Source organism: Penicillium verhagenii (genome assembly GCF_028828195.1).
Source record: "Penicillium verhagenii strain IBT 33310 chromosome Unknown utg000002l_segment0_segment0, whole genome shotgun sequence".
NCBI lineage: Eukaryota > Fungi > Ascomycota > Eurotiomycetes > Eurotiales > Aspergillaceae > Penicillium > Penicillium verhagenii.
The window spans coordinates 133924-156900 of NW_026643166.1; the positions used below are offsets into that span (position 1 = coordinate 133924).

General features: G+C 47.1%; 10 protein-coding genes across 10 annotated transcripts; 5 read left to right on the forward strand and 5 right to left on the reverse strand.

Annotated features, from left to right (window-relative positions):
* Positions 1-933: 933 nt before the first annotated feature.
* Positions 934-2019, reverse strand: N7466_000045 (uncharacterized protein; the record flags this gene model as incomplete). The annotated part of the gene is made up of 2 exons (XM_057159443.1): positions 934-1563; positions 1615-2019. 2 exons carry the CDS (start codon positions 2017-2019, stop codon positions 934-936), a joined length of 1035 nt encoding a protein of 344 aa, XP_057025691.1.
* A 2258-nt stretch (positions 2020-4277) lies between these two features.
* N7466_000046 (uncharacterized protein) lies at positions 4278-4992 on the reverse strand (the record flags this gene model as incomplete). The annotated part of the gene is made up of 2 exons (XM_057159444.1): positions 4278-4562; positions 4690-4992. The coding sequence occupies 2 exons, from the start codon at positions 4990-4992 to the stop codon at positions 4278-4280; spliced, it is 588 nt and encodes a 195-aa protein (XP_057025692.1).
* Positions 4993-6524: 1532 nt separating this feature from the next.
* N7466_000047 (putative alpha/beta hydrolase) lies at positions 6525-7339 on the forward strand (the record flags this gene model as incomplete). Its single annotated transcript, XM_057159445.1, has 4 exons — positions 6525-6595; positions 6675-6870; positions 6942-7233; positions 7308-7339. 4 exons carry the CDS (start codon positions 6525-6527, stop codon positions 7337-7339), a joined length of 591 nt encoding a protein of 196 aa, XP_057025693.1.
* A 330-nt stretch (positions 7340-7669) lies between these two features.
* N7466_000048 (uncharacterized protein) lies at positions 7670-8992 on the forward strand (the record flags this gene model as incomplete). The annotated part of the gene is made up of 1 exon (XM_057159446.1): positions 7670-8992. The coding sequence occupies one exon, from the start codon at positions 7670-7672 to the stop codon at positions 8990-8992; it is 1323 nt and encodes a 440-aa protein (XP_057025694.1).
* Positions 8993-9112: 120 nt separating this feature from the next.
* Positions 9113-11171, reverse strand: N7466_000049 (putative MFS transporter; the record flags this gene model as incomplete). The annotated part of the gene is made up of 7 exons (XM_057159447.1): positions 9113-9183; positions 9239-9406; positions 9471-9879; positions 9936-10397; positions 10454-10843; positions 10929-11065; positions 11126-11171. 7 exons carry the CDS (start codon positions 11169-11171, stop codon positions 9113-9115), a joined length of 1683 nt encoding a protein of 560 aa, XP_057025695.1.
* A 1023-nt stretch (positions 11172-12194) lies between these two features.
* N7466_000050 (uncharacterized protein) lies at positions 12195-13390 on the reverse strand (the record flags this gene model as incomplete). Its single annotated transcript, XM_057159448.1, has 2 exons — positions 12195-12902; positions 12971-13390. 2 exons carry the CDS (start codon positions 13388-13390, stop codon positions 12195-12197), a joined length of 1128 nt encoding a protein of 375 aa, XP_057025696.1.
* A 1239-nt stretch (positions 13391-14629) lies between these two features.
* N7466_000051 (CFEM domain-containing protein) lies at positions 14630-15428 on the forward strand (the record flags this gene model as incomplete). Its single annotated transcript, XM_057159449.1, has 3 exons — positions 14630-14710; positions 14793-14922; positions 14995-15428. 3 exons carry the CDS (start codon positions 14630-14632, stop codon positions 15426-15428), a joined length of 645 nt encoding a protein of 214 aa, XP_057025697.1.
* Positions 15429-15654: 226 nt separating this feature from the next.
* Positions 15655-16413, reverse strand: N7466_000052 (uncharacterized protein; the record flags this gene model as incomplete). The annotated part of the gene is made up of 3 exons (XM_057159450.1): positions 15655-15726; positions 15782-16201; positions 16276-16413. 3 exons carry the CDS (start codon positions 16411-16413, stop codon positions 15655-15657), a joined length of 630 nt encoding a protein of 209 aa, XP_057025698.1.
* A 295-nt stretch (positions 16414-16708) lies between these two features.
* Positions 16709-18244, forward strand: cdc43 (protein geranylgeranyltransferase type I subunit CDC43; the record flags this gene model as incomplete). Its single annotated transcript, XM_057159451.1, has 5 exons — positions 16709-17296; positions 17392-17437; positions 17492-17859; positions 17929-18037; positions 18111-18244. 5 exons carry the CDS (start codon positions 16709-16711, stop codon positions 18242-18244), a joined length of 1245 nt encoding a protein of 414 aa, XP_057025699.1.
* A 710-nt stretch (positions 18245-18954) lies between these two features.
* On the forward strand, positions 18955-22040 carry N7466_000054 (non-specific serine/threonine protein kinase; the record flags this gene model as incomplete). The annotated part of the gene is made up of 5 exons (XM_057159452.1): positions 18955-19005; positions 19133-19164; positions 19225-19342; positions 19409-19577; positions 19627-22040. 5 exons carry the CDS (start codon positions 18955-18957, stop codon positions 22038-22040), a joined length of 2784 nt encoding a protein of 927 aa, XP_057025700.1.
* Between the last annotated feature and the right edge of the window lie 937 nt (positions 22041-22977).

A 22977-nucleotide genomic window follows, 5' to 3' on the forward strand; every position in this document is an offset into this window, starting at 1 on the left:
TTTTCCATTTTTTTCTGTTCTGTTGCATCGTGGACTTGGCTATTCCATGATTCATGCGATCGGTCCGATCTATCCCCCCTTGAGCTTTTTTTTTTTTACCACCGATCGGAGATAGTCACCGGTCATAATCTTAGAAGAGCTTCGGATGTGCTCATGTGGGAATAATTATGACGACTGAGGAGTTTCCATGAACTAGTAAGTTTGTAGCTCCAAATTTTGAAGCTCCCATGTGGATTAGTATCTTGGATTTCAAGCCACTTAACTCATGGTGGATTTATAGATCTACTTGGGCCCCACTCCACCCTATTAAAGCCTTAACTTTGAAGAATGCAGTCAATAGGTGAAGAAATTATACCAACAAGTATAAAGTACATAAATTAGAGCTGGTACATATAACCTTGGACCTTTTTTTATGAACTTTTATGAATTCTTGGCCAGTTGAGTGTGAATGTGGATTATGTAATCCTATGTTAAAACCAAGAACTTGGCCAGTTCCTAACCTTGGAAGATTCAACTTAAATATTGTTGGAAAACTGCTAATAATAGCTCTCACTATACTATATACTTTATGGAATTGGGGCTGTTGAGCAGAGCGGCTCAAAAGTCAAGTTCATTCAATATAAGCTCAAAAGATCAGCCTACCCGACCTAGATATCCGAGTTTTCTCTTCAGCGGCGTTCATCGGAACCTTCAATGTTAGGTATAGATCGCATACATACGCCCCTCTGGATCTAGTTTGATTTCTCCAGCGCATCTTCAAATGTTTGAAAAAGAGTAATCTTGACTTTGCTAGATACTGGGGGTGACCACCGGAGTCATTACTTACTATAACTGCCGCAGAACCGGATAGCTCCGTAGATGGGACCCCGAAAGGCAGAAGCCGAAAGACTTTCAAATTGAATACTCGACTGAAGAACATTTAGGAATTCGATCTCACTCGACTCCAACCCAGGATTTACTAAGCTTCCACAATTCTTCTTCCTTTGCCTGGTCAAATCCCCAACTGCCATATCCATATTCGAGCGCATCTCCGCCCGGTGGTGTCGGATGAATTGCTACCGATGCGCCTTCCAAATACAAGCCACCCCTGCCTTCCAGCTCGCTCGAAACAGCACCGTATATGCTAGTTGCGCAGGCCTGTTCGAGACTGGACAAGTATGCCATTGCGCGCTTGTCTTCCAAGACAGACTTCATTTCCTCCTGAGAATGTTTCTGGAGGTTGGGGCTTATAAAAGCCCCAGGGTGGACGCTGAAGCCATGAAGACCTTGAGCGCCATACAAGCGCTCGATTTGGGTGGTCATGTAGATATTGGCGGTCTTGCTAGCTCCGTAAGCAAGCCAGCCGTTGTAGTTTCCTTCCCAGTTAACGTTATCCAGAGGAATAGGGCTATAGCGATGGCCTGCTGAGGCAACACTAACCACACGAGAGGCGAAGTTAGAGGAGCGTGCAGTTTCCAAAAGGGTATCTTTTAGTAGATAGAAGAGGAGGAAGTGTGATAAGTGATTGGTTCCAAACTGAAGCTCAAAGCCATCTTTAGTATAGCTTTGAGGGGTATTCATCACCTTCATTTAATTAGCAAGGTCATGCTTTTATGTTGATATTAATAAACTCACAGCCGCATTGTTGATGATGATGTTAAGCTTAGAGCTCTGTTTGAGAAATTCTTCGGCACAGGCCCGAACACTCGAGAGATCTGTCTGATCCATAAAAAGAAGCTTCACACGCCCGGTATCAAGCAATGAGGAGCCTAAAGCCTCTTTTGCCTTTTCGATGTTTCGGGCTGTGCCAAAGATGGTCGCTCCAGTAGATGCCAAGACACGCACAGTCTCAACACCGATCCCAGATGAAACGCCGGTGATCAGGACAACTTTGTCTGCCCACTGGCCAACAAGACCTTCATCTTCGATAATTTGACTTCCGGTTACACGTGAGTCGCCTGGGCCGTTGAGAACCTCCCACCGATTGTGCTCGGCATACCGACCGGAGAGTTGAAAAGGGACTTGAGAAATCATCGACATGTTGGAGGTGATGACAATCGTGAAATGAAGGGTTGGAGCGGAAATAATCCGAGGCTGGTTTTACCAATGAAACCGAGATAGAAAACAAGACTTCACCATCGTGTGCGGCGACCGAGCTTTTAGTGGTTTTTTCAAACAAAGAATGGCGGGGTTCAGCTGATGTCCAATGATCAATCGGATTGAAATCGGCATAAATTGTTGGGCTTTGCTAACTACTACATACTACTAGGGAATAGACTAAACAAGTTTAGTTAGTGGAAATTGATCCTGGTATAAGTCTGGATCATGTTTATGATTGCTATTGGTGAACAAAATCTCAACAAAGGTGAGCTCACCTGGAGGCTGGGATCTGTAGGTCTCATAAAAAAGTGGGGCATATGTGCTCAAGAATGTCGTGATACAAATCAAAATTTGAACTTAAGGTAGAGCTATTTCAGTATTAATACTCTCTCTATGCTACATCCGCACCATCCGGGTGCTTTGGTTCATGCAATTTGTTCCATATCCCTAGTTCCCAGGATTTCCGGCCTCATGTCTCCGAATGGTCTATTAACTCCGATGTCAGTCCGGATATGTCAACACGCAGTCAAGCTTCATCGCGGTGCTTGGTTTTGTACTTTGCCAAGGCTTTGACTACCAAGCTGGCCATTGACAAGAGTCTTTCCTCTTCTCGGCTCTTCCCAATCAGCTGGATAGAAGCCGGAGCTCCATCGTGAACTTCTGGGTTATCTTGATTGAGATTGTTAGTGATAAGAACGGCCTAGGGGCTCCAGTTAAAGAAACAAAGATCGGTGAAGTTTACATGTCTTCATGTTTGCAGCATCTTCGTTGCTGAAGGGCTTGAAATTGGGATCCACCAAGTCAACATTCTTGTCGGCGAATGTTACAGGAATGACGACCGTTGCATAGTCAAGAACATTGACTGAGCTTATGTAGGCTAATACCAAAATCAGTTTATGTGGACCTCGGGAATCGAGTGTAGATGTTAGGGAACAGCGCGAAGGTTCATTCGACATACCAGAGTGTTTGAAATTTCCTGGTTCAATAGAAGCGTAAGGAGTAACTGGGGAGATAGTCGCTTCGACAGGACGATCTGAGCGAAATATTGGTGAGCTCACGTATTTTGGTCTTTATATTTCATGAGCACCTACCACCTGTAGCCTCAGCAGTAGACATCCAATACTTTAAGTCGTTTTCTCGCCAGGTCTTCATACGTCTGACGATTGCATTGAATTTTGGAAGGGAAATTGACGGACGTGGCTTTCCACCAGGGAACAAGTTCCGGATCTCAGGAACAGATGGCTCTCCGGAAAGTCGCACTGCTTCGTATACATCCCCACACCCATCACCTCTTGCGATAGGACCCTTTATTTTGTGAGTAAGATCTCATCGATTCAGGAATTGCAAATTGTAAGTGCTCTTACGCGAGTTCCGTTGCATTCTGTCTGTGATGGTCCCGCCCAATCAACCAACTTACATAATGTTAGCCAAGATCCAATGATTGCCGACAAAAAAGACATTGTCGTACCTGGTATCCTTCATCTTCCATTGCTTGCTTAACCATCCTCATTGCACGTGCAATAGGTGGATGTGGTGTTATCAAACCGTTGTCGAGCATCAATCCAAATGCGGGTTTGTACCCAGCATTGTTGTTTGGGTCAAATTGCGAACTCTCTCTCCATGGAATTGGCTGGACATAAGGGTCATGCTTCCATGGTTCTGTCGATAGAAGGGATTTGAAGACCAAGGTGAGAGCATCGATCGAGTGACCCATGATACCAACAACGGTTGGCATGACTTCTTGGCCGCGACCCTTATTCATGCAGTCTTAGCAATTGAGTCTTATCCCAATTTTGGGTCTGATTACTTACTGTGTTTGCCGCATCCTTAAATGAGATACGACCAGAGGAAGGTTTTATACTAAAAACACCCTGAAATGCGGCTGGCATTGATACCGAGCCTCCGATATCCGTACCGAATCCGATTGCGCTTCCTCGCAGCGCTTGAATAGCACCCTCTCCTACATGGACATCAGCATGTTGGCTATCAATAATTAAGGTATTCACAACCTCCTGATGAACCGCCCGTCGACAATTTTTGATTGTGCGGATTCCAAGCATAGCCCATGATATTATTATTAGTCTCAGGCGCCTAGTTTAACTGTCAGTTCAGTGCCATGAAACGGTATCCAGGCAGTAGAGCTCACCCATAGACTTTGCATCAAGGTTGTCTATTCTCCAAATTAAAATAGGGCAAAATTAAAGTATAGAGAGCGTGGAGTATGCGGAGTATGCTCTCACCTTTCCTATGGGTATAGCACCCAGAAGACGAAGTTCTCGAACAAGCTCGCTCTCGATAATTGATTCATTACCATCTTTCTTCTTCCCCTCAAATGTGCCGATCCATCCAATGTATCCCATTGTTGTCTCCATGCCCTGAACGTGAAATTGGTCTTTCAGAGTAACAGGAACACCATGTAAGGGCCCAATAAGCTGATCGTGCTCTTTGACATAGTTGTCTAGCTCCTGCGCTCTCGCTAAAGCCTGTTCAAACCCAATGTCAAGCAGGTAATTTCCCTATAGCTATCTCCATTAGCTTTTGTCGTGTAGCTCAAAATGGTAAATTGTAGTATCAAAAGACGAAGCCACGTGAAATATTGGATGAACGCACTAACTGATGTGAATATGCCGCTCGTTTACTGAAAGCCTTCACGACTTCAACAGCTGTCCAAGATTTACTGCGCATAGACTCGACAAGGTCTGTCACATCGAGGGAAGTGATTGAGCGCGTTTGGTCATCAAGCAGCTCCTCAAAGAAATCTCCTGCAATGCTCTGGCGCGATCGAGCCGCGTTAATAACTTTGGCATCCAAAAGCCATTCATTGGGGATTTTGGCAATAACTTCCTGCCTTTTTCTTGCTGCAATCGTCTTCCATGATTCATGGGGGGCAAAGGGGTTTGGTATGTTAAACATCGGTGCGGATGCTGTGGTAATCAACAGAAACACGAAGATAATGATAAAGTAGATTGCAGTACGACAGACGTTCTCGACCATAGCCGCACTCATAATCATCCAGCTGGTTCCTTGGTAGGCAGATAGACTGTATCCCCAAAAGACTAACTTACAGTGATTATAGAATTGTCGAGGAACCTTGGCCTTCCACGGAGATATAAGAGTGATTGTTGACATTTAGGTATGTCCGCCTGAGCGGGGCATTCAGTTCCAGATTTGGGATAGTGAATAATTCCAACCAATCATATTGGAATGTTAACTGGCTACACCGGTCGCTGTGAAGCACCAATCAATAGGTGGCAGTCTATGCACTGTGAGTCTGTGACCCACTTGCCAACAAGGACTGCATATTGATCTCGGGACGAACTAATAAAATTCATATTGCTTGCGCTCGAGTTTCCTTCTCCATCACCCGGGATTTGTTGTAGATCTTTCCAATCAAGAACTAGATTTTCACATGTGCAACCGCGCCCGGTTCTCCCAGCTGGACAGACGAGGATCGGGTAGCTCGACCAGGTGGCCAGCATCCCACATTATGTTCCGAGGTTTGATATAGCACTAGGGATTGTAGGTATATTCAAGGGGGGCCCATAACGCTCTTATCTCCATGCCGCCCGCATGTTGAGGATACGGTTGGATACAGCAGGTGCGACCGTATCTTAGGGCAGATATGGTATCTGGAACCATATTTTGCCTGCGATACCGTATTCTAGTAGTATCCTGAGTAGTATCTGGTATCTTCGCAGTATCCTACCAGAGGCACCCACCCTGCTCTATGCTATTGAGAACATAAAATTTCATAATATTCAATGTTTGAAATCTAAGGAATTTTTATATAGATTGAGGGTTCGTAACTGGGTGATCTCTCGGCGTTAATGTATTTTGCCGACGCGAGTGGAGTCACGCTCGAATTTTTGGCCGGACAATCAAAACCCCCCTAAAAATGATCATGTTCTATTATACACCACAACTTGGTACTGAAGAATACTGAATCAATTCAAATCAACACTGGATTCAAAAAATTGAACCTCAGATCATGTCAACCCCTCTAGCTGGGCTGGCTGCAAGAGTGCCTTTGGCATATGAATTACTAAGCCCAACAGCGGGTAAACAGGCCGTGAAACCGAATCAGAAGAAATCACCGATTCTTTTTCTGCATGGCTTCCTGGGATCAAAACGAGAAAACAGACATGTGAGCAGGTAAGCAAAGAGAGAGAAAAAAGATCTACAGGTTGATTTAAATTTTTATGGACATGACGCCTTCGAACCATCAATGTACTTACTAATGGTCGGGTTCGTGCCCACATCTTACATAGACTTCTTGCCAAAGACCTAACACGGGATGTCTATACCTTGGTAAATCCTCCTTCCTGCCGTTTACTATCATCAGTTGATGTGTGCCTATTATCCGCATGTGAGATGTTGACATCTAGATACAGGATCTACGAAATCATGGAGATTCTGGTCATCACCCTAAGCATAACTATACCGAGATGGCCTTGGACGTCAAATCCTTCATCCAAACTCATCAGCTACAATGTCCAACTGTCATTGGTCATTCCATGTAAGTTGAAAGAGAAGACTGGACATATGGAAGGGGGCGAACTTAAGACATCGAGTGCTAACATTAAGATCTTTTCAAGGGGCGCCAAAACTGCTATGGTACTTGCTCTGGGATCCCCAGAACTGGTGTCTGAGGTAGTCGCTGTTGATAATGGACCCATTGAACTCCCCCTTTCTCCAGACTTTCAAACATATCTTGAAGCCCTGGATCAGATCCAAAGCATGCGAGTGACTAATCACCGCGAAGCTGACAAGATTCTTCAGCATTCAGTGATGGTAACTCTCTCCAGATATCACAACTCACACCCTTTATACCTAGAAGATGCGTCGGCTGATCTTTAATCTAGTCTCCGTCGGTTCGATTGTGGCTCTTGAGCAATTTTATCAAGGAGAAAGATGCATCACATCTGAAGCTGCGTCTTTCTGTAGATATTCTGAAAAAAGCACTGGTTCCATTGGGGCAGTTCCCAGGATCTGGAACATTCTCAAAGCCGGTCTTATTTCTTCGGGGTCTACAGAGCCAATATATCCCCGAAACAACATTTCCCTTGATCTCGTCGCTATTTCCTCGCTCTGAGATAGTGAATATCGACTGTGGACATTGGGTAGTACAAGAAAAACCAGAGGAGTTCAGGCAAGGTATGTTTTGTTTTACTAATTCGTCTCACTTCCAAGGCCGTTCATATCGCTAATACTGGATCACATGCGTTTAGCTGTCGTTCGGTTCCTACAGAAAACCAGTTGAAGATCCTTAGAACACTTGGAGTGCACCGTTTCCTTTACAAACGCTTATGTATATTAGAAAGAGTCATGGCGATCTTCGCCGCACCTATTTATGTACCATTGATACCACCCTACCCGTGACTCTGCATTAGCAAGAGACCGTCCAATCAACTTCCTTAAAATGACGTGGGTGTTGAACCTGTTGATGCTTAACAAATTCAACGTCCGTGCATAAGCGGGTAAAGGTGGAGAAAAACACGAAGCTTGGCCGACAATCCCCAACTTTGCAACTTGAGCCAAGCAACACTGCATTTCACCTGTCACAGCCACAGTATCACAACACGACGAAAAAATGGTCCGAAATAAAGAATTTCGACCGGGTCGGGAACCCTTCCAGGGCCACCCCAGCCTAGAGCTCCGCCGAAGCCATATCACCGGTCCTATGCCGTTCTTGAATCCGACACGGGCGCGGTACGCACCCGCCCCAGGGAAAGATGTCTCAAATTCAACGGACCAGCCCACCTCACAAAGACCCACCACTCCCCCCGGCTCCAAACCCACACCCACACCCGCACCCACACCCGGGTTTGTGGAGCATGTATGGCGATCGCGCGACAATCGCAAGGGACGACATCCGCTGCAAGTGGACTACCAGGCAGCGCAGCAGGATGCCGCGAACGTGCCGCCCGAGCCCACGTCCACGATCAGGGAGGCTGGGAAGGGGATTGTGCGGATGGCTACATGCGTACCTTACTGGGATGTGTCGTACCTTGTCGCAGTGACATTTACGCTTGGGTCCGTGGTCTGGATCATCAACGCGTTCTTTGTGTGGCAGCCGCTTGTGGATCCGCAGACCGAGTTCTCTGGGGAGTCCACGGTGGGCGGTGGAGTAAGTGGATTCATCGGTGCTACGATATTCGAGGTTGGTAGTGTTTTATTACTTCTGGAGGCTGTCAATGCGCACCAGACGGGGTGTTTTGGGTGGGCGTTGGAGACGGAACTGAGGAAGGCCGAGGGCGACACGGTTCCGACGGTCACGGTGAAGCCGGTTGAGAACGATTGCCAGCATCACCATGCGAACAGGAAGAATCTGGTAGGAGCTGGCAAATCGACTCGACATTTCTCGCGTGAGATCGAGGAGGGTTATTCTACGTCGTCGCCGGATGGCAGATCGTTCCGATGGGTGCCATCGATGTCGGAGCTTCGGAGCCATTATCTCCACGAACTGGGGTTCTTGGCATCGCTAGTTCAGTTCTTTGCTGCTAGCATTTTCTGGATTGCAGGGTTAACGGGCTTACCCGGCATTCTTGACCATATGAGCCAAGGTCTAACTGATGGAATATACTGGGTACCACAGATGATTGGCGGTGCTGGATTCATTTTGAGCGGACTGCTCTTTACCCTTGAAACCCAGCAAAAATGGTACCAACCAGCACCTCGAGTTCTGGGCTGGCATATTGGAGTTTGGAATTTCATCGGTGGGATTGGATTCACTCTATGCGGTGCCTTGGGTCCTGCAACTAGTTCCTCTCGTGTGGAGTACCAAGCCACCCTTGCTACCTTCTGGGGATCATGGGCGTTTATGATCGGATCCACAATACAGTGGTATGAAAGTCTTCAGAAGTATCCCGTTGAAAAAGAAAAAAGCGGCGGTCTCAACACCCAGCCACAATAGTTGATTATGATGTACATGCAATACTATTATTATATCTGTTTATAACCCATATCGAAGTCCACTTTCAAATCATACTCGGGACAGTTGAGCTTTGAACTAAACCAATAGACTCGGGCTTAGCTACTGGAGATGCAACATCTCAAGAATGTCATGGCGGGCAAAGAACGAGCGATTCCACTTGCCAAAGACATCTGATAATGTGTCAGTAGAGAATAGCACTGGCTGGCTTCGCAGGTATAAACTTACACATGGGGATACTCAGGAGACAAATTCCTACTTGTATGCTGCCGATAATGATCATAGTGTGTTTGACGCCCCCATGAGCAAACCAATTGTAGGCAAAGAAAGTCAGGACAAAGCTAAACATGTTTTTGAACACCAGCAAGCAAGTAAATGCTTCCACGGCAATTTCCCCTATGACTTAATCAGTTTTGCTCGCCAAAAAGAGAAGGGGGGAAAAGCCGCATTTCACACGTACGATGTGCATCAACAATATAGAGAGAAGCAGCTACTGCACCCATGACCATTCCAATGATAAGGATTGCGAAGAAAACATCTGGTAGAAGCCAGTGATACTTTTCCACATCCGAGGCTGTCCAGCCAAATCCATAAAGTCCCATGGCACTGAAAATCAACTGGAAACCTACCAGCAAGATCCGGAATTCAGGCTCATATTTGCCTCGGTTGAGTCGGATCATTGCCTTATTTATAGAATCCGTGATAAGGCCAGCCAAAATAAGCCCTATTATAGCTCCGATGAAGGCACCCGTGTATAGATATCCTGTCTTGTCTTCTTCAAACCATAGAGGTGGTCCCAAGAATACGATCGCTAGGATCACGCCAATGAAGACGGCCCATCCAATAACGATCCCTTGAGTTAGACAAGCCTTCAGACTGGTTAATAATTTCTTTCAAAAAGTATTCAATTGATCAAGACGCTTACCCAGAATATTCCAGGATGGAAGAATAATGGAAAGGGACGGAGAAGAAGCTTGAAAAAGTTCTCATCTGTCTTTCGACCATTGAACAGCCTCATTGATCGCAAAAGTGAATCCTTTTCCAGCTTTACTGTGGCAGAAACCTCTGTCCGCGTACCGCTACCGGCCATGGTGCCTGATATGAACTCTTGGGTGTCTTTAGTGGAAGTATTATCCAGAGGCCAGTTCGACGATCCCGCCTGGCCACTTTTATGCTTGAAATCGGTATTCAAGTAGTCAGCTCGGCGGAATGCGGTTTCAGGCACGAACAGAACCATGAAAGGTAGCGCTGCGCCAAGAAAGATGGCAACAAAGTAAAAGGACCATTGCCAACCGATGGATTTGGTGATTTTGCCGACAAAAACGGGCGTCAAGAAAGCTGCACCAAACAGAGCAACATTTGATACGGCCATTCGCTTTCCTCGTTCCTTTGATTGAACTGTTTAGCCTCGGCAAAAAAAAAGTTGACAAAAGTTGTACTCACATGGACAAAGTAGAGATCACCAACACAGGCATTCACTAGCGCTTCGAATGGAGCTAACGCCACACCTTGGAAGATTCGTGCCCATAACAGACTCTTATGGTTATGCCCACTCACGCCCGCCCATATGCAGCTGATGATCATCAAGACATGTCCAATGATAAACAAATGGCGTTTACCCCAGACTCGCGCGGTTGGGACGATCAAGATCCCGGCTACTCCCACGCCACACAGATGGTATCCAGTGAGAAGCGCGGCTTCCACGAAGGTGATCATTTCGTACTCTGCGATTGTCACTGTATTTGCTGCCATTATGGAGCTCAGGGTCGTACAGAGGACCGTGACGAACGAGAGGATGACAAGGATGAGGTCGCGTCTCCATAGTGGCCAATTCTACGTAGAGGTAACAAAAAAAGGCATTAGTCCTCGTTATTCCATCTAGTGCGTCGACTCTGACGTAGGAAGCATCTGAACATACTAGTGGATCGTTGGGATCATCGCTTGGCTGGGGTACAAGAAGGGTAGGTTCTGTAGTCGACCGGTCGTATTTCAGACTTGTGGCGCCCGGGGTATTGTCGCTTGAAATCTCATCTACTCCATAGATGTTGGAGGTGCCTATCGCAACGACATCAGTATGCATTCGGCGACAATATAAACACGAGAAGTTGATCTTACCTGGGACTTGATCCAGCTTGTGATCTTCCAGCACTCCGAGACCCATAATTGCAGTACTTTCCGAGGACAAAGTGTGCGGAGGATAAGGAACGAAAAGAGAGGAAAATCAAGAGGGGTCACGGAGCTTCCTAATAGTGACAATCCTTTTGCTAGTCGCATTGGGCAACTACCACCGATAAAGGTCCAGACACAAACAAAATAGAGACCAAAAGCAGTTTTGAATCGCCATTCCAATCTTCTGCGACCAACAAGCGGAATATAGATAATTCCAAAGAGATTCAGGATTTGGAAGAAATTCCAAGTCTTTCCCCAAAATCACCAAAACCACCAGACCGAGGCTAGCAAATGCCAAATCCCAGCCCCAGACTTAACGGAAAGAAAAGCGCCACCATCTACCGGTTTCACCTGTACATAGATGACCCCCTGCAGCAACGAGTCTGTGATTACCACCAGGACTTGGGTCACTTCTCCGCGTTGTAATCAACTTCCCCGACAGGGAAGATCCACTGGTTCAAAGGACTCTAGAGTTGGTCAAACGAAAGATGATCAATGATATGATTGGAGGCGGAGCGACAATGGCGGGTTTTTAGGTTTCTGTGTGTTGTGTGTTGTGTTTTGTAACTTTTGTTTTTACTGGTAAGTTCTCGCTCGGCTTCTGCGACTGCAGAGGGGAATAATATTTTACATTCTCTAATTCTCTAATTATTGAGTGAAACAGTCATTTACCGTGTGAAACGAGCTGAACCCTGTATCCTGTACCCCAGACCCCGGACCCTGTTACCCTGAATCGTACTACTAATAACTTACGGGAATCCACATCACAGTGGAAAAATGACTTAAGTTCCATAACTGAGTCTGTGATTGGCCTTGTATTCACACTAGACTCTACTCAGCTCCACTAAACTAAAAGTAAGACTTCAGGCCTTAACTAGACTCGATTTGGAGGTACAAAGTAAACCATCGGGTATTTTTTGATTGTATTGGCCCTGGGCTCTCGTTTATGCCGTGTTGATACCATTACCCGGGCGTGGACATACTCAGAAATAATGTACCTCTATTCATCACGTCCTTAGGCCATGGCAAGATTATGACAGTGGCATGGATATACCTTTGACAGCCATTCGTCCTTTGTCCAGGGCGGAGCAGAGTATTCCAATGTTAATCCAAACCTTTGGATTTGGACCCCAAGTTTATCCATACGATCCCACGGATACACATATTCCCAGTCGGAATAGACCCCCTGTTTGAGGTTGGGATAAGGGCTCACGGGAGAGAATACGACCTCGATCTTTTCCAGCGGGGCCTTGCGCTCCCACGAGGCGTTCGCAAGCTGCCGGATCCATTCTTCTTCTTTGTGTCCCCAATTATTGATAAGACTTTGGCCCATGACTCCAAATACGAGCCCAAAGGTATGAAGACTGGGGCCCAATATCATATCGGCATAGATCGGATTCCATTCAAATTCTTGATTCCACGGATCTGCACATATCTGGGTCCTTGATAACCGAAGATCCTCAAGCGAAGGGAACTTGGATGCATCAAAAGATAGCCCATGGGGAAACCCCAAGAGGTCAATGTAGATGGTCTTGAGCGTCTCTTTATGGATCGAGAGACACATGCCAATGTCATGGAGGTTCATGCCTGGGACAAAGCTTCCCGACGTGTTGATGGCAAAGTGTACCAGCCCCTTGGGCCAGTGGATCAATGCCGCGATTGCCTCGGGGTAGTCCTTGCAGGCCTTGAGCTTTAAAGAGGTAAATGATGCAGAACGAGATGTCTATGAAGCAAAGAAAAAGAAAATCATCAGTATTTTATACGCTACAATGTATGGATCAATATAGTTACCTGTGGAAGAAGCATTTCTGAGAGAGCAGAGGAATTCGAAAGCCCAGCCGCTGACACCTCCAAGGTCTCGAGGGAAGAGGAGTTGATACACTTGACAGTTTCTGCCAGGGAGATACCCCCAGTCTCATCCCACATATCTCCTTCGATCTGTAAATGTCGAAGCTGTCCTAGCTTCTGAAAGTTCCGGATTAAAGATAACGTGTGTTCTCGGACCTCTGCTGGAGCTTTCGAGTAAAACCCGCCCACGAGTACCAAAGTTCGGAGCCGTGTGAACCACGAGATCAAATCATTCATAATTTCAAACTCTTCTTCGTTGACTCTTGCTGAATCATCATCGATATCGATGTACAGAGAAAGGCACAAGCCTCGCAGATATGGATTGTGCTGCAGCAATCGATGGAGCTTTCCTATTTTCTTCATCGGTGACGAAGACGCGGTACAACTTTCACATAGATGTGGGTGAATAAGTTTGATTTCTTCGAAAAGAAATGGCAACACCAATCGATGAAAACGGCGGCTCACCAGACATAGGGATTTAGTAATGCAAGAATCTCGGTTTCGAGGTTGCATTTGAGCTGTCTTATCGTTGAGCGTCGCCCAATCCAGGATATTAGCAAGTAGCTCGTCTGGCAGCATAGTCACCTGCATCATATTCGAACAATTGAACGCTTGAGAAAATGGAGAAAAAGAAAGACGTGAAGATTTGTCCTGCGAGAGAAGTTCAACTGCCTTCAATGTTCTATAAATAGTCCCTCAGTAAGGACCCTGGTGGATTGTAAGTACCATGATGGACAACCCTACCGCCCCACCTATTCAATGTTATATTGAATCGACAGAGATCAATTGTATGTAACATTGAATGTGTAAAAGTATAGCGGTACAAAAATTAGGCGCCGTGCATACGCGTGTCGTGATCAATGACATGGCATGTTATCCATGAATAAAAATGAGCGAGGGGAAATACATGCTTATCTCCTGGACAGGATTCAGCGGGGGCTTTGGACTTTGCACTTGCCTAGCTTTGATACCTTTAGTATACTCGTGATTCATTTAATCAGGAGGAAGAGAATACTAGTAGGTATAATACCCATGGATATAACATGTAGTTGTAAAGAGTATATAGGAAACATTGAAACCGAGGCATTGGGAGGTGATGAGTATACATGCTACGTACTTTACATTTGAATACTCGAGATGGGTACCAAGGACTTGAGTAGTACAGAACATCATGTCAAAACCTTCAACATTGAATGGCATTTCAAAGTGATCCTTTTTAAAAATTTGGGCCCCAATTTTTTGTAATGCCACAGGGTCACAAGATTCGGCAACATTAACACCCTTCGTAATACACATACCGTATACAAGCGCCCAGGCGTCCCCGTAACCCGTAAAGAGAGCTTGAACTTATACTAGTGCCAAGCCACCGACCAACAGCCATTGAGCACATAGAGAAGGCGCAGAGAAACAAGGGTATACACCTTGGTCCGTAACGTGTACTATGGAGATCCCTTGTAGCCCCCTCCCCCGGACACTGCAATTTCCAAAAGCTGGAGAGTTTCTTTTAAAACGGAGGTAATCAGCTCACTTCCTTCCTGCAACCATCCTTCCCTCTCCTCAATCTCTACATTCAAAATTGCCCAAATCTTCAATTTCACAATTATGAAGCTCACTCAGACTATTCTGGCTCTGGCCATTGTATCGGCAGCTAATGCCCAGCTGAGCTCTCTGCCCACTTGCGCGGTATGTATTTCCTACTGCAACACGAACCTGTTGGAGGTTCAACCTATAGTAAAACATGACCCTCATTGTCAATTCAACACAGCAAACTTGTGCCACCAACGCCATCCCCGCTAGCTGTGGTGTTGACGTCGCTTGTATCTGTGACAACACGAGCTTCTTGAGCGACATTGCCTGCTGCATTGTTGGCAAGTGTACTACTGAGGAGCAGGAAGGTTCGTCTCAATGCCCAATGGCTCCTTTAAATCATGGATTTTGCTAAACCTTGGCACTCGCACATCTTATAGAGACCCTCAAGGCAGCTAAGGGAATCTGCGCGGCCGGCGGCGTGACGAACCTGCCTAGTGTGGTCGCCTGCACCACTGGCGCATCCAGCAGCACCACTGCCTCAAGTGCATCGACAACTGGCTCAGACAGCACAACTACTGGCACCACTACTGTCACCACTACTCACACCAAGAGTGGAACTACGACTGCAAGTGGTTCCGAGACCACCATCAGTGGCACCGTATCTAAGACTGACACGACCAAGGCTTCCGAAACCACCAAGTCTTCTGGCACCACCGCGTCCGGTACAGTCACCACTTCCACCTCTGGCTCAGCTGCCGCTTCTTCAACTTCGGCAGCCGCCAAAACCGGCGGTGCTGTTCTCGGACAGAACAAGGACGCCTCTTTCATGGCAGCTGCCGGTGTTGCAGCAGCCTTTGCCATCCTCATTTAAACAATGAACGATGTCAGGTAGCGGGGGGAGGGGGGGCATTTCGGTCCCAGTCCAGTCATGTCCCAATGGATCGTCAAAGGAAAGCATATCGATAAGAACCAGAAAATGGTCTACCCAGGACACTATATGAAGGGGCCAAGGCATGTATTAATTGTGACAATTTTATAGCAAACCCAAACTGAGCATAGTTACTCTATAATAATACAATTTCTGGTTTCGAAATGGCTTAGCTTTCCGCAGCGTCTTCAAGCAGCTTGGTCATTCGCTCTTGTCGCTCCTGGCGGAGAGTAACGAAGATCTGTATTATGTTAGCCCAGCTTCCCGAAAGCCATCCCGACTAAATGTTAACTCACCCAGAACCACACCATCATCTCCAGGAACCCAAAAGTAAAGACCGCACGGTTCTTCAATCGATCAAAACTGGCCGCGGTCGCCGCAGAGGTATAAGTGGAGGCCACGAACGAGCCCTTGCTCGAGTAGATAAACACGGCAATGCTGGCATAGACGGCAACCCGAGCCATGGCCACGTTGACCCACACATTCCAATAGACCGTCAGGGACTTGGCGATATAATGCGGGAGCTTCTCCAAGGCACGGAGATCCTCAGAAGCAAGGTTGGGGTTGCGGAGGGGTCGGATATAAGGCGTGGCTTCGTCCAATGCATCGAAGGGCAGGCTGGCTAGAAGGAAGATGTCGACCAAGGCTTCGGTGAAGATGAAAATGGCACAGAACACGAAGGGGGAGGTCAGGGGACTTGTGGAAGGAGGGAAGTCCTACAATGGGTAGTTTGTCAGTAAATTAATCTTCAATCGCAAGTTTTAAAGTAACATAGCCAGGGATTTCGTACGACTCTCAAGGTTTCTCCCATCATAAACACGATGTTGGAGTCCGTGATCTTTTCTGGGCTTTTAATGAGATACCCGGCGATGACAACCATAAACACGGCATGCGCCTGAATGAGCGTTTTAGACGAAAGGAGAACCATTTTGAAGGTTCGGTCGGTGATCCTAGGGGGTGTTGGAGAAGAGACAAAGTGGTCTGCGGGAAGCAAGTTGCACAGCTTGTGTTGCGGGACTTTAAAAAAAGTAACATGTGGGGAACAGGCCAGCTCCGCCATTTGATTCCCCCCCACCGCCAACAGATAAGTCGCGGTGCTTTTTCTTGTTTCGCAATCGCAAACAACGCACAAAGACTGTGCGCATCGGCATACCACTGCGGAATAGGACGAGAAAAGAAACGATATCCGGGTCCTTAACGCTGGGAACAGTGCTTTAACCACGATGGCGGCACCCTTTACCACTGAACGCCATGTGAAATACTATCTGCGCTGTCTAAAGACCTTCCTACCTTCGGCCTATACCTCCAATGACTCAAATCGCATGCTCCTCGCCTACTTCAGTCTTTCTGGACTAGATGTCCTAGGCGTTCTGCAGGCCAAAACCACCCCGGAGGAAAGACAATCATACATCAACTGGCTCTACCACTGTCAGGTACCTTCTGGAGGATTTCGAGGATTCCCAGGGACAGACTTTGGAAAGGACAGACGCACAGCTGCCAATGCAGTCTGGGATCCGGCCAACGTACCGGCTACATTCTTTGCGCTAGTAAACCTGCTCATTCTGGGCGATGATCTATCTCGTGTCAAACGACGGGAATGCCTTCAATGGCTCCCTAATTTACAACGTGCCGATGGAAGCTTTGGAGAAGTTCTAGGGCCCGATGCAAGAATTGAGGGCGATCGCGACCTACGATATTGTATGTGTGCAGCTGGCATTCGGTATATGTTGAGGGGAAGTATGAGCAAAGGCGTTGAAGATGTAGATGATATCGATGTGCCCGGCTTCATGTCATTCATCCAAGCATGCCAGGTAAATTCCAAGCCATGATGTTTGGGTTGCTTTGTTTTTGACGAAGACAGTCATTATCAACTGATTTATTTACTAACTCATATTACCCGAACTAGGCTTACGATGGCGGAATGGCCGAATCCCCCTTCCGTGAACCTCACAGTCGGTATCTCCAGTGTTCCTTTTCTCCCATATCTTTCTGACAATAGCACCCAGGTGGACATACATATTGTGCAGTTGGATCTCTAGACTTTCTGCGTCGGGCAGGCACAGACACCCAAGCGGTTCCCATGCTGTCACCGGGCTCGGGGAAGTTTGATATGCTGCTTGCGTGGCTGGCATCGCGGCAAACGGGTGAACTCGGTGAGGAAGAGGAAGAGGAGGACGAAGGTGAGGACGAAAGGGAAGAAAGTGCAGCGGATATGCAGCCGACCGAGGTGACAAGATCACTGGAAGAAGAAATCACCGCATTGCCTGGTTTACCTGCATTGACAGCCGACTCAATACCATGCGCTGGATTTAATGGCCGGTGTAACAAACTTGCCGACACCTGCTATTCCTTTTGGAATGGGGCGACACTAATGGTGCGTACATGTATCGAGAGCGAGTTGATATAGTCACCCCTCTAACCTTTTCTTGACCATATCATATAGATGTTGGATCGATACTCAGTGATTGATGACGTGCGCAACCGGCGATATCTTCTTGAGAAAGTGCAACACTTGGTGGGTGGATTTGGAAAGACTGTTGGAGATCCTCCCGGTAAGGAAGAAATGCCCATCTGATCGCCTCCGAGTGGCAAATTTCCTGCTGACCAAACCACTTTTTTCCCCAGATCTCCTCCACTCTTACTTTGGCATGGTGTCATTAGCTTTTCAGGGAGAAGAAGGATTGGCGCGTGTTGACCCTGCACTGGTCACCACCGAGCGAGTTGTGCAGCATCTTGAATCTCTTTCGTGGCGGTCATAGGTCCGAATGTAGTATGATCCGCAAAGGGGCAATTACAGAACAATATGAGAGATTGATGACATGGGCCAATGGACGTCTGACATTTGGGTTTCTGGGGAAATATAGTACAATTTATTTTAAGTAGATGTACTTCCAAGATTGTCATCAAGGGGAGTCTCTGGGATCAAGGGGGGCAAAAAGAAAAGCACATACCTAAACCACTGGAGACAAGTCAGCATCAGCATCAGCCACTCCAACTTGCAAAAAAAGAAAAGAAAAAAAGTCTAAAACCAAGAAAATAATGTATACAAAAAATGTAAAAAATACAAGAATATTTAAAATTTTATATAGATATAAAAAGCCTTTATACATATGTATAATATTTTCCCATATTGAATTTGAAACGGGACAATTTCCACTTTTTTCCCGTTCAGGGGCTTGGATGATCCCGTTATGATGGAATGATCGTTTTTTTGGGGGATTCAATCATTTAGAGCGTTCGAGTCCAACCGAGACCTTTTTACTCCACACGTTTTCCCCGAAAACCGTTTGAGAGAAAAAAAAATCACTTTGTATGTGAACATTGAACATTTGTCAACAGGACTCCCCGCCGGAAGTACCCGCCTTTTCCATCTTGAATGGCAAACATTGCGCAACCCACTTCACCCCCTACCCATACGCGATACAGATCTCCGCGGCCTACCGCACACCTCGGGGATCGATCATAACACATGCCGCCCAGGACGAGAGCGGGGGTTCAAAGCCAGAAACAAAAAGAAAAGGTGCGTCAACTCCGAGTCTTGAATGCCAACCTCCGTTGGCTTTCATGATTTGCTTGGAGGCTTTCCCACTTGCGCAGAAACATCTGGCTAACTTGGAGGCCTGTTCTATTCTGGTCGCGCATCATAGCAGCTTGCGAACTCTTACAATGAACTACTCGAGTATGTTTCCTTTCGAAATTCAAACAGCAATCCCTGATCACTGACGTGCGGCCTGTGCAGAGAGTTCTCGTCCAAGGATCTTCGGAGCGTGGGAAATTACATTTTAGGGAGATTGATTGGAAAGGGATCTTTTGGAAAGGTGTACCTCGCGTCGCACAAGCTCACAAATGGCTCCAAGGTAAGGATGGCATGTCTTGGTTGATGAGGGAAATCAAGGCGTAACTAGTGCTAACACGACAGGCAGGTGGTTCTCAAGTCCTCTAGCAAAGAGGACACAAATTTGGCACGCGAGATCCATCATCATCGTCAATTCCTTCATCCCCATATCGCACGGCTCTACGAGGTGGTTGTGACGGAAAGTCTGGTGTGGCTGGTGCTGGAATATTGTCCTGGTATACTTGATCGGTCTTGGTGTGAGCGCATGATCATAAGCTGACGCAACAAAAAATTTCTACTTTTTAGGTGACGAACTTTACAATTACCTTCTGCACCACGGTCCATTACCAGTCGATAAAGTGAAACGGATATTCACACAGCTCGTCGGGGCGGTGGCTTACGTCCACAGCAAGTCTTGTGTACATCGGGATCTCAAACTGGAAAATATCTTGCTCGACAAACAGGAGAACGTCAAACTCTGTGACTTTGGATTTACGCGCGAATATGAGGGCAAATCGAGTTATCTACAAACTTTCTGTGGGACAATATGCTACAGTGCCCCGGAAATGCTAAAGGGAGAGAAATACGCCGGTGAAAAGGTGGATGTGTGGAGCTTGGGTATTATTCTCTATGCGCTACTTGCCGGCGAGCTACCCTACGATGACGACGATGATCAGGTCACCAAGAATCGTATTCTATCCGATGAACCTATCTATAACACCAAATTCCCCGAAGATGCCAAGGCACTTATCAACCTTCTTTTGTCAAAACGTCCATTGATCCGGCCCAGCCTCGAAGAGATCCTCGCCCATCCGTTCCTCGCAGAGCATGCTCCCGAGCAACTTGCCATTCTCAAGATCCCACGGCCCTCACCTTTCACGACCCCACTTGAAAAAACGACTTTACAGCGGATGAAAAGTGCCGGAGTCAACATCGATGAGATCATTGAGAATGTCCTGGCACAGCGATGCGATCCTTTGGCCGGATGGTGGGCATTATTGATCGAAAAGGAACAGCGGAAAGAACAAAAACGTGAGCGCAAGCGTCGCGAACGAGAAGCCGAGGCTAAGAATCTACGTCGTTTGAGTGCTGCTAGTAGCCGGTTTGAGAAACTTTCCTCAGCCTTGGTGGAGGTGGATGAAGAGGGTCAGGGTAATTCAGGAAGTCAGTTATCAGATCGAGGGCGTCGTGACAGACGGAGTCTACCTTCTCAGCTAGCTGTCCCGGAACTTCCGGCGCTGCCTGAACCACTACCTGTACAGACACCTGAACTAAAGAGTGCTCCTCCAACGCCTCTGGATAAAGATTCTATACATTCGTCGACCTCAACGCGACGACGTCCGGTTCCCCCACCAAAAGATAAAAGAAGATCTCGTCCCAGCATGCTGCACGTTAGTGCCTCACAACCGGAGCTGGCTCAGCACCATGGCCTCTTCCGTCGTCGCACCTCTGCCACTCGACGGCACAACCCAATTATTAGCCAGCTCGCTTCACTGAAGCACTGGTTTGTGGAATCGGCCAAAAGAGCGAAGTCGCCAAGTGCCAAATCAGCTGGTTCGCGCAAATTTACAGACAAGTTCAGCCCTGCGAAAAATCACGACAGTAGTAAAAAGACTACTTCACTCCCGGCCTCAGTTGAACCAACTGAAGAAGTGGTCACCCCGACTCAGATCAAACGAATTTCGAATGCTAGCAGTCTAGCTCCTAGTAGTGCTTCCTACCGCCAGAATAGGCATTCCTACCCTCGGCAGCCCCGAGCATTGAACACCGGCCATTCAAGTAATCGGAATTCGCTTTCACCATCACCAATCACTCCCCGTGGATCATATCGACGATCATCCGCCGGACTAAGGGGGCGCAAGTCAACGTCTTCATCCGTCTCCTCCATCCGCAGTATTCATCATACTCGTGCTCATTCCAAGGCTTCGTCGATCTCATCCAATAGCATTGACACGATTGCCACACCCACTGCCCGAATCGCCAAATCTCCTCACTCATCACTTAAAGTTTTGCCCACCACGCCTGGTCCCTCCGCTCGTTTCCCTAGCAATATTCGATTGGTCCGCGGCTCTGGTGGCCCGCCTAGAGAGTTCGGCGAGCATCTAGTCCCAGGAGCGTCGAGTTTCAATGAAATAGCGCCTGCGCCGTTACTCTACTCCCCCTCATCAAGCCTAGTCTTCGCGCGGCGAAAGAGGTCTGCTTTCAAGGGTCCCATGCTTCATACATCGAATCTCATGGGATCTGGTGGAATAATCCGCTCGCCAGCTCCTGGTCAGTCTGAGGTCCCAGGCGAACCAAGTCATGTCGCAGGCAGACCGGTCGCTCGCAAGAGTCAGATCATTGAAGAAGAAGATGATGAGGAAATCGAAGAAGTCGACGACTTTGATGGCCCAGAAGAGGAAACCGGTGAACCAACGCATTTAATTCACGAGGATGATCCTGATACAGATACTATCAAAGATTCCACCGATCAGGTCGAGGAGACTGGTTCTCCCGTATCAATCCGCAAGCCGGCTCTTGAACCTGCCCCGGAGTTGGAATCTAGTCCAATTATGCCCGAACGCTCATCTTCATTACGCTCACCACCACCGGAAGCCGCAGCAGCAATTGCTATGGTAACTGGTAGCGTTGACCTGTCACAATATGAGACTGTGACCATCGCGAACGCCGATGCCGCTGGCGACGCGGCTTCTCAGCATGTTGCGTCTCCTCCTCAATAATGCTGTCTCCCACTCCCTACTTTCCTTGGACATTGGTGTTTCCATTTCCCTTCCTACGATCTCATTACTTTGCCCCAAATCTGTTAGACGATAGACCTGTTTTGTGATTCCTTTTATACCCCTTGTGTTTGCCAATTTCATACACTATTCACTTTGCTTGCATTTCCTAATTCCCATTTGCGCCAGACATATCACCATTAACCAGCATACTCGCAGTATCGTTGATGTCCTCTCCTCTTTGTCCCTCCCTCTAATTTCCATTCGTCCTGTTCCGATCCTCTCTGCTTTATGAAGCGCCCTGCTCTCAATCGAGATTTCCTATGCCTTTCTCCTGCCTACATTACCACTTTACCTTTCAGATAACTTTCATCCTCTTTCCAGTCCGCATCTCTACATTGTTTCCTCAATAGACTACTGGCTCAATTTCGGCACCAGCGCCTGCATTGTGACATATTTAATATTGTCTCAGCATCACCAGCATAAAATAAAAAGCTGTATTGATCCCTTCCACAGCCACATCTGCTCTACTATCTAGGTACCTACCCACATGCATACATACGTATATACATACCTACTCTATGTATAAGCCTAAAGCCGATACATCTCCCTACCGGTCTGTTGATTCTTACGTATGTGTACATGTAGTACCTATTGATTTAAGTCCACCACCTAGGCGGCCCTACTGGAGATAGAAGCTTATGGAAAACTTGGGTTACACCCCCGGGAGTACTGCGTCCATAATTTGAAGGCTGTCATGTTACATGACGATTTAATATTCCAACATTTGAAGAGAACCTTGGAAGGGATTTAAAACAAGGAGTAAAAGAAGCTAAAAGGGGTGTGTGCTTAAATCTGTGTTTGTAACTAGGACCTCTGTCAGAATAATGGGACTCAGTACAAGCCTTGTCGTATGAACAGGCGCGACGGCTTCTGGAAA